The 10,131-nt window shown below is 48.9% G+C and overlaps 1 protein-coding gene across 4 annotated transcripts; it reads right to left on the bottom strand.

The window, feature by feature from the left end:
- Nucleotides 1–4,698: 4,698 nt before the first annotated feature.
- CIMAP1B (ciliary microtubule associated protein 1B) lies at nucleotides 4,699–8,052 on the bottom strand. 4 transcript variants are annotated; one of them, XM_074227162.1, is made up of 7 exons: nucleotides 7,953–8,052; nucleotides 7,345–7,639; nucleotides 6,826–7,029; nucleotides 6,431–6,532; nucleotides 6,038–6,159; nucleotides 5,737–5,877; nucleotides 4,699–5,068 (listed from the first exon to the last, which is right to left on the bottom strand). In XM_074227162.1, the coding sequence occupies exons 2-7, from the start codon at nucleotides 7,451–7,453 to the stop codon at nucleotides 4,982–4,984; spliced, it is 765 nt and encodes a 254-aa protein (XP_074083263.1). In that variant the 5' UTR covers nucleotides 7,454–7,639; nucleotides 7,953–8,052; the 3' UTR covers nucleotides 4,699–4,981. The 4 variants fall into 4 exon arrangements, with proteins under 4 accessions (XP_074083263.1, XP_074083266.1, XP_074083265.1 ...); XM_074227165.1 differs by having other exon boundaries at nucleotides 7,482–7,639; XM_074227164.1 differs by having other exon boundaries at nucleotides 7,345–7,607.
- Between the last annotated feature and the right edge of the window lie 2,079 nt (nucleotides 8,053–10,131).

Below are 10,131 nucleotides of genomic sequence, written 5' to 3'. Positions count from 1 at the left end.
TGCCAATGCACCCTAGGTTATGGGAGATTCAAATGTTCGCAGAATTAGGATCTTTTGAATCAGAATTCTGTAGGGAAGATCTACCCACGGAGGTATGTGTAACTCTGAAATCAAAAGGCAAACACTACCAAGGAGGAAGAAAAACAGGATTTGTCTTGAGAAGCCCAATATGAGTCATCCGCTGGCTTAGCTTGTTAAAATAAATGATAGAAGACTGATCCATGGTAGCAAAGGACAAACATAAAAGCCCAGAAGTCTGTAAAAAAATGGTATGATAAGTAATTGGAGACTGCAGTGAGAAACTAAAGGACAGGAAAAAAGAGTTTATATTGTATCACAGCTGAGACAATAACTGTCAGCAGAAAGAAATGAGAACTATTCAATTCTACCTTGGATTATGTTCTTGTCCAAGGAAAATAATCTTTAGATGATAAAGGACAGAACAAAATTAGCTGATAGGGCAGAGATGTCAGTAGGAAAGGGGAGGGTGAGGAAGCTGACCTTGGGGAATTGTAGTCTCCTGGCCCTGATGAGTGACATCTTCTGGTAAAGCTGAAACTTTTCTGACAGATTTACGATTTAAAAAAAAATGCCAATCCATCGCAGAGTCAGGACCAATGTTACCCAAACATAGACTATCACTTTATTTTTTCATGGGCTTTCCCTGATCTTTGTGGGGGGGGGGGGATTATGTTTACCTTTGCAACAAGACTATTTTAATAGTGTGTTATAAATGAATGAAAGAAAAACCTGCTCGAGTGAGAGAAAAATGTAGATTTTATTCATGAGCCTTGCAAGATCTGGGTGCCTGGTGAGGCACCAGGTGGCTTTGGAACATCAGGTCATTTATAGTCTTCAGAAACTCTTTCCCCTCCCTCTTGGATGTTCATAGGCTCTCAGAGTTTGAGTGACAATCTAAGAGGTCCACCCATTCCATGACATGCCCCTAATTTGATCCCCCCACATCATAGAACACATGATATGCTAATGGGGGGGTGTGGGCTAATATTCAATTACCTAATTGTGTAAACTCAGTTGCATTAGGTCAAGGTCTCTAGGTCACTCTTGACCAGTTGAGAACCGGTTTGGGGTTTGCCATCTCTGGAATGGGATTAGGAAAACTCCCAGTTTTCTGATTGGCTGGGCCATTCCCCCTTTGTAATAGATTCCCTAAGAGCTTCTCCCCCCCCCCCCCCCCCCCCCGCCAATGTCCGGTACATTCCCCTACATTCCTCACAATGTGTAAATAAATTTTTAAAAATAGCCAGCTGAGTTGACTGCTGAGCTCCAACTCATACCTAGCTGGTATGTCTAAGGAGAGGCAGCTTATGACTTCAGAAGGGCAAAATGTACCAATATCTGAGAGACTGGGAGGAGGGAGGTTGACTTGGCTACCTGGCAAAGTTCTAGAGAGTGTAAAAGGATTAGTGACCCTATGGAGAAGGAAATGGTTTCATAAAAAAGCCTCAAGCATGCCAGATGAACATTTTTTTCTTTGCTTTGCTTTGATTAGGGTTACCGAAATGGTAGGTGAGAGACCACCCTAAGTATAAGTTTCCTTTTATTTTCTACCTAGCCATGGCTGAGATGTTGCATCAGTGACAGGGCTAGTCCTGAAATCAGGAAAATCTAAATTCAAATCTGAGCCAATCAAATGAGATAATATTTGTGACATGATTACTAAGGTGCTTTGTACATAGTAGGTAAATAAACTCTCTCTCCCATTGAATATTTCATACTATTCTTGTAGAAAAATGGACAAGATAAGGGCTATGATGCTAAATTCAAACAGAAACAGAAAGCTGCATATTGACTTGGGAAACTTTAAATTAACATTATTTTGCTGTATTATTTTCATTTTGTCATTTAAAGTTATCTTTTTTTATCTGCCAGGCAATGGTTAAGTGACTTGCTGAAGGTCACACAGCTAGGTAATTATTAAGTGTCTGAAGCTGGATTTGAACTCAGGTCCTCCTGACTCCAGGGTGCTATTTAGATGCCTCTAAAATTATTTTTAATTAAAATTTTTATTAAAATTTTAAAGCAAAAGTATCTTTTACTCTGGTTTTTCAGAACTGGGAAGGTTCTGAGGCCACTTGCAGCTTACCCTCAAAGGGATACAGGCCCCTCTGAGATAAGGGAATAATGAGAAGGATTTGGAATTGATTGAATGGTTGAACTCCAAAGAGAACATCAAGATGAATCTAATGAGCTGTAATTTAATAGGAATAAACTGAACATAACCCAGCTTCCAGAACCCCCCAGAAATGGCCTGCCTAAGGGATCGAGGGCATTAAGAAATGTGGTCTAGTATACTGCTCTCATTTCCTTTGCACCTTGGGAGACTTCTACCTTTTATAGGCTGTGGCGAAAGAGAGAAACCATCTCCCAAACTCTAAATTGGGTGTTTGCCTCAGGTTGCTGGGAGCGGGCAGGGGAGTCCTGAGGGAGAGTTGGCAACTGTTTATGAGACTGGCCAAGGATCTAAAGCAGACTGAGGGAGGCAGAAGCGGAGCAGGGCTGAAGACTGAGGCAGGAGGAGCAGAGACTGAGTGATGCTGCTTTGTGGACCTGTTGAGAACAAGACTCATGCACAAGGACAGTCAAGCAGGGTTATGGCAGGAGAGCAAGTCCAACCCCATCTGTTTGACTGCTCTTTTCCTTTGGTTTCTTAGCTAGCTTCAAAGCTACCCAGTTCTTTCTTTTCTGTTCCTTCTTCGACTGCTGTTGAGGGGAAGGTGATGGGAAAGGGAAAGACATCCAAGTCGAACAATCCTGAAGCTCGCTTTGGGAAAGCTCTTCTCTTGTCTTATTTTTCCTGGACCTCTGGTCTGGCCCAGCGCCAGCTTCTTTGTACATAGTTGTTTCCATTGGCTATCTTGAGAGGGCTCTAGAATATGTGCTCTTTGTTTAGCTTGGGTGCATGTCAGGTATTTAATAAATGATCCTTGGCTTGGTTTAATACTGTGCTACTTACTAATTTAATTCAATGGGACAACTAAGTGGTGCAGTGGATAGTGCACTGGACCTAGAGTCAGAAAGAACTGAATTCAGATCTGATCTCGGACTCTTAATAGATGTGTGACCCTGGGCAAGTCGCTTCATCCTGTTTCCTCATGTGGAAAATGAGGTGGGAAAGGAGATGGCAAACCAAGAAAACCCCAAATGGGGCAGTGAAGGGTTGGACATGACTGAAATGATTGAACAAGCAGCAACTTGATAAACGACATGACAGTAATAATGAATTGTTAAATCCTATGAATTAGTAGTTGTGAGGAAAAGGAATTCAGTTGGAAAAAATCTTGTATTCAAGGGGTGTATAATGGGAGGCAACAAAATATGGTGGATTGAGAGCTGGCTTTAGAGTCAGGAAGACTGGATTCGTCTTATTTCTGACCCATACTGGCCATAAGGCAACTAGATGGTACAGTGGGCAGAGCACCTGCCCTGAAAGAAGAGCTGAGTTTAAATGTGACCTTAGACATTTACTACTAGTGGTGTGACCTCAGGCAAGTCACTTAACCCCGATTGCCTTGAATCCAGGGCTATCTCCAGTTGTCCTGATTCATATCTGGCTGCTGGACCCAGATGGTTCTGGAGGAGAAAGCGAGACTGATGACTTAGCATAGCACCCTTGCCACTCAAATCCAATTCACATGCATGTGATAGCACCTCTCCCTCTTTCCCTGATGTCACAGTCTTCTTTGAAAATCAAGGACAAATATGATGTAACTCTGGTTATTGTTGGAGATGTGGTTATGATTGGAGATGAAATCAGGAAGACCTGAGTTCAAATGCTGGCTCAGATCCTTGGGTAAGTCACTTAGCCTATGCTGCCACAGTTTCCTTATCTATAAAAGGGAGAGTTTTTGTGAGGATCAAATGAAGTAATTCTAAAGTGCTCTGCACTCATAAAAGGTCTATGGAAATGCTAACTCCAACAACATTAATTATCATCATGGCATCTCTCAATGCCACAGGTAACTAACTATTTCTCTAGGACTAGAAGTTGCCAAGAAAGTGCTGCCCTGCATTTGGGAGAGAAAATCCCTTGGAAGAAGCTCTTCAGATCAAAAAAATCACAGGTCATGCTAAAAAAAATGCTAGGTAAGGGTTTAGTACCTAAGACATGTTATTATAGATATTATATATATATATATATATAATATATATAAAAACAGCAACGGGATATGAGGAAACAGTTCTTGAAAGCTTGCAAAGTATTCAGAAGCACATGAAAAAAATGCTCCATATCACTAATAATCAAACAAATGCAAATCAAAACCATCATGAGGTTTTACCTCACACTGCCAATTGGCAAAAATGACAAAAAATGACAACCATCAACACTGAAGGAATTGGGGAAGGATAGGCACACATACATTGTTGGTGGAGTTGTGAAATGGAACAATCATTTTGGACAATGGTATTATGCATATAAAATAACTAAAATGTCCATATCCTTTGAACTAGAGCCACCCTAACTGACTTTATGCCTCAAAGAAGCCATTGATAAGAAGAAAATTCCTAAATATACTTATGGGTGGGGCCAAGGCTTGAGTCAGGAGGAGTGGAAATAGGACCAGAGAGGCAGTTAGGGCCTCCTTCCCCATCCTGGGCCTGGTGGGCCTGGTGGGCCCTGGGACTGATAGGCTTGTCTGCTAACCCAGGCTGAAGGGATGATGGAGCAGCAGCATCTAGAGGTGGAGGTTTATTAATAATGCTCAGGGTCACAGCTACACAGACAGACAGACAGACAGACAGTCAGACAGTAAGACTAGCTTAGGTTCAAACTAAGGGTAGGTGCTCCAGCTGTAGGGGTGACAGAGGCACTGCTGCCCAGGACCTGAGAAAAAGGGAGTATACTCTGGGGCCCACCAGGGGCCACACACAGATGCTGAGGAGAATGGGGGTTAGAGGTGGGCCAGGAGGCTTCATGGGTGATATCTTTATAGGTCTTGCCTGCCCAGTCTTCCAGAGGTTAATCCTGTGGTTCCGTGATAAACCGAGCCTCATATGCTGAATGGCGGATCCCAAAGGAGGGACCACCAGGTACTGTGAACTGAAACTGCAGGAGAGGGGAGAACTAAGTAGGAGTCCCTCACTCCCCCCAGCACTAAGTCACTCTCTTCAGACTTCTGAGCCCCCTAAACTCCACCTTTCTGAGGTCCCTAGATCCTAGGATGCTTTGCTTCTCTGAACCTCTCTCCCCTTCTCCCATCTCTCTGAATCCTCTTGGAGGACTCACTTCCCTTGAAGGCTCCTTAGTCTCCCATGAACAATCCACCTTTTTGAGGGTTTTTATCTCTCACCTCTTTGAGCACTGCACATCTCTCCTAGTCCTCTGCTCTCTCTCTCTCTCTCTCTCTCTCTCTTCTCCCTTCCCTTCCTATCTCTGTCTCTCCCTCCCTCCTTCTCTCCTTCTTTGTTTCTCTGTCTCTCCCTCTTTCTTTCTTCTGTCTCCTTTCTCCCTCCCTCTCTCTTCTCTCTTTTCTTTCTCTTTTCCTCCCTCCCTCTCCCTCCTTCTCTCTCCCCCCTCCCTCTTTTTTCTCTCCCTCCTCTTCCTTTCTTCCTGTCTCTCTCTCCTCTCCTACATTTCCCTGCTCTCTCCCTCTCTTTTCCCCTCCCTCCCTCCTTCCTTTTCTCTCTCCTCACTCTCTCTCTCCCTCTTTCCCGGTCCTGTCTCCCCTCTTTCAACTGTTCCCCAGTCTCCAGCTTGAGAGCCCCAGACCCCACCTTTTGAGGATAGTAAGTTGCTGGACCAGGCTTCTCGGTGTTGTCTTCTGGCAGGGAGGTGCGGGGCTGCATGGTGAACTGGGGGGCCTTGGCCTTGTACACGGTGGGATTCACCTCCTGATAAGCGCAGGGGCCTGGGGTCTGCAGGGGTGAGTAGGTGGCAGCTCGGTTCTCTCCCTTCCCCTTCCTCCCCTCCCTTTCTCCCTCCTTCTCTCCCCTTCTCCCTTCCCCCCGTTCCCCTCCCTCCCCTCCCTCCCCTCCCTCCCCTCCCTCCCGCCCTCCCCTCTTCCGACGTGGGCACCTTGCTCAGGTCTTGGCAGAAGCTGCCCACCAGGCTTCGGCCGCTCATGGAGAAGTTGGGCGCCGAGCTCTTGTGGACCAGCCGGCAGCCGAAGAGCGAGGGAACAGTGTAGGCCGCGGGCCCTGGGGCGGGAGAGCGAGGAGAGCGGATTGGGGGGACAAGCTGCTCCCGCACTGCGGCGGGGTGGGGCTTCCCTCCTTCCCATCTTTGGAAGGGACCTTAAGGACTTGCTTTAAGAGCCCCCCAACCTTTTTCATTTTGCACCTGGGGAAACTGAGGCCCGGAGAAGGGAAGGAATCTTCTAACCCCACTGAGCCCCCAGTCCTCGCGGGGCAAGAGGAGTGTGTGTGTGTGTGTGTGCCCTGTTCCAGAGCGGGGGGGGGGGGGGCTCACCGGGGGTGCCGTCGATCTGAAAGTCTTTGCTCCGGCTGCCCATGGTGTGCCCGGGGGCTTTGGGGAACGCCAGATGGGTGGCCCGTTCTGGAAAGTAGCGACCTGCAGAGAGGAGGCCGGGTTGGAGGGCTGCGGGGGCCGCGGGCCATGGGTGCTGGGGGCAGAGAACAGAGGCTTGGGCCTCCGGGTCGGGTCCCAAGGAGGCCCGCGGCGGAATCTAGCCGGGTGATCCAAGTCCGGGGACCCTAGGACTGTCCGGCAGATCCTCCCTGTCTCGGCCAGGAAAGGGCTAGGCCCCCGGCGGGGGTCTGGGGGGAGGGATTCGGAGCCCAGCTATTGGGGAGTGGGCTCAGATTGGGACCCCAGAGCGGGAAGGGGGCGCTGAACTCTCTGACCAGGGCCCGGAGTGTGAAACAGGCGGGAATCTCGGGGCCGCCCGTAGATGGAGAAGGCGGGCCCGCCGTCGGGGCCCCGAACCGTCATGCGCTCCGGGATGAGGTGCCCAGGGCCGGGGCCACACGTCGTGGTGACCGAGGGGAACCTGGAGCCGAATGTGTAGGCAGGCGCCCGGAAACGGGATGGGTCGTGCATCTTATAACCTGGGGAGGAGGGAAGCCGGGGCGCAAGGGAGTTGGGAGGGGGAGGTCGCCCCCCCCATTCCCTGCCCGGCACCCACCCAGCAATCCCCCCAGGACTCGGCCGCGCTGGAGGCTACGGTACCCTGGGGTGAGTCTCCTTCTGTCCAGGCACCCCCACCCCCGGCCAGGCCCCCGGGGCAGCCTGCCCAATCCAACCTCCCCTCCCCCAGAGCCCTCCCTCCGTCTGCCGGGGAGGTTAGGGCGCTAACTGGCTACCGTGGTGTTGGCTCTTCTCCCCCTCCGAGGCCCCAGTCCCCCAGCCCGAAAGTCCCGTACCGGTGCTAGGGGGCAGCTGGTACTTGGGCCCCGGACCACTGTAGAGTGCGGCAATGGGGCCCCGGGGGCGATGGGGCCGCCAAGGGCCCACCCACACATTGTCATCCATCCCGGACTTTGGATGAGCTTTGCGGCACCTGAGAGCCAGAAGACGATGTCGAACGGGCCAGAGGCCACCCCTGGGCGCCCGCACCCCGCTTCCGAGCTGGTAGCATTTGGCCCCTAGGGCTGTAGCGGCCGGATGGGCCACGCCTCCGGCCGGTCTCCGAGGCACCCGCACAACAAACAGAGAGACCTTTTGGTGGGGAGGAATTGGGGCGGGGGGGGGGGCCGACTGGAGGGCTAACGCCCCAAGGACCCCGAGGCCGGGTCCCCATTTGGCCCGAAGAGGCAACCATCAGAGTGACAGATGAGAGGGGACTCAGGGAGGGGCTGGGGTGGTCCGTGGGAGGCTGGGGCTTCAGGATGAGGGGGGCTGAGTGGATCAGTGAGAGATCTGGGGTTCACATTGATGGGCCTTGGGGGTCAGGGAGAGATTGGGGTAATAAGATCCCTGAGGCAATTATGCAGGAAAGGAAAGATGAGAGCCGCCCCTGGACCACACTCACCTATTTCTCCTCCGGGGAGGGCTGGGGAGCAGCCTGAAGAAGCAGAGGCTCAGAAACAAACTGACCCTCCTGCTCCGGGTGCCCCCCACTCCCCCACCCCACCGAGGTCCAGTCTCCCCCCGTGCTCCAAAGCCCCGCCCACAAACCCTATTGTGGCCCCGCCCCTCAACCTCACCGTGGCCTATTCGCACAAGAGCTGGCATTGCTTTCCGGTCCCCCCATTATCTCTCCCCCAACAAACAGCCCCACCCACCCCAACCTTTGTTTCGCCATCGATTTCCCTGGAGCCTGGAACTGTTTGGAGCCCCAAGATAGTGGTCTGGAAACTCGGGTTCCTCTCCTGGCTCTGTGCCTTACATGCTGTGAGACCTAGATCTTATACCTTGCTCTTTGTGGGTTAGTTTGCCTCTAAGCAGGAGAGGGGAGAGGAGTGACCATCACTGATTGCTCCATACCCCCCCCCCAAGTCTGTTCTTCTCCCGAGATCACTAGTGTCCTCTGGGTGGCTAAGGCTATTGTCCTTTTGTCCGACTTCATTCTCCTTGAATCTTTTGTGATTTTGGACCCCAGTGATCCTCCACAACAAAGTTCCATTCTTCCCTTGACTTTAGAAAGATCGGATGCCTCTAACGCATCGTTGGTGGAGTTGTGGACTGATCCAACCATTCTGGAGAACAATTTGGAACCACGCCCAAAGGGCAATCAAACTGTGCATACCATTTGATCTAGCAACACCACTACTAGCTCTGTATGCCAAACAGATTGAAAAAAAGACAAGAAATATTTATGATGGCAAAGATGCCCATCAATTGTGGCATATGATTGGGATTGACTATTCTGGTACTATTAAGAAATAAGAAGCAGGATGCTCTCAGAAACACCTGGAAAGGCTGACGTGAACTGATGCAAAGTGAAGCGAGCAGAACCAGGAGAACTGTGGATATAGTAATCACAATATCGTATGATGATCAGCTGGAAGTGACTTAGCAATATAACGCTCTGAAGGACTTCAGAAAAATACTCCCCTTCTAGAGAAAGAACTGATGGAATCTGAGAACAAATGAAGGCACATTCTTTCTTACTTTCTTCCATTTTCTGGCACTGTTTGTGCATTTTTTTTGTCTTTGTTTTTTTTTTCACCTGACTAAAATGGAAATATATTTGGCCTGATTGCATGTGTATTACCTATATCAAATTGCTTCCTGTCTCAAGGAGGAACCAGGGGATGAAGGGAAAAAGAGAATTTGGAATTCAAATTTTGATAAATGAATGTTAAAAATTGTTTTTAGCTATAATTGGAAAAAATAAATTATTTTTAAAAGATCATGGGTTAGGGGCAGCTAAGGTGGCACAGTGGATAGAGCACTGGCCCTGGAGTCAGGAGAACCTGAGTTCAATCAGGCCTTACACAATAATGACCTAGCTGTGTGACCTTGAGCAAGTTATTTAACTTCATTGCCTTACCAAAAAAAAAAAAATCATGGACTCCTGATTTTCCTTCTTCCCATCTGACCCATCTCCTCCAGCCTTTTCGGGAGGCTTGAGAATATGACAGTGCTTCAGGTTTCTTCTCTCAAGTTTCCCTAGCTCTTTCTAGATAATCTTATTCTGTTCTGGACTTCAACCACCTTCACGTGTGAATCTTGTGCCGACACCAGCATCTCTTCTGAGCAGTAGCCCTGTATTCATACCTGCCTCTTGAGTGGCCCCATTGGCTCCTATCTTCTAGGAATACCTACTTTCCCAGGTTTAAGTCACACTGGGGAAGGTCTTTAATGGCAACCTAAGGAGGCTATTTTATCCTGGAAGCAATAAGAGATTGAAGACATTTGAGCAGGAGGGGCAGACCAGCTTTAGGCACATGATTATGGCAGCTGCTAGATGGGAGTAGGGATTAGGAGAGAGATTGGAGGCAAGGGGATCCATCAGAAAGCCACCATCATATTCCAGGGGAGAGATAATGAGGGTCTGGGGCAAGTGGTGATTGTATGAGCAGAGAGATGCTTATGGAAGGAAATATTTAGGGTAAAAAAATTTTTATTAATAATGCTTTTTGTCTTTGCATTATAGCCATGTCGATCCCCAATCCTCTCTAGGTTTCACCTTCATTTGTAAAAACTGAGTAAAAATATTGAAGAGATCATCTCTGACCATATATAGAATACTTGGCTCCAAGTAA

The sequence above is a fragment of the Macrotis lagotis genome, chromosome 2 (genome assembly GCF_037893015.1).
Source record: "Macrotis lagotis isolate mMagLag1 chromosome 2, bilby.v1.9.chrom.fasta, whole genome shotgun sequence".
Lineage (NCBI taxonomy): Eukaryota > Metazoa > Chordata > Mammalia > Peramelemorphia > Peramelidae > Macrotis > Macrotis lagotis.
This window is presented reverse-complemented; position numbering and strand designations above follow the sequence as displayed.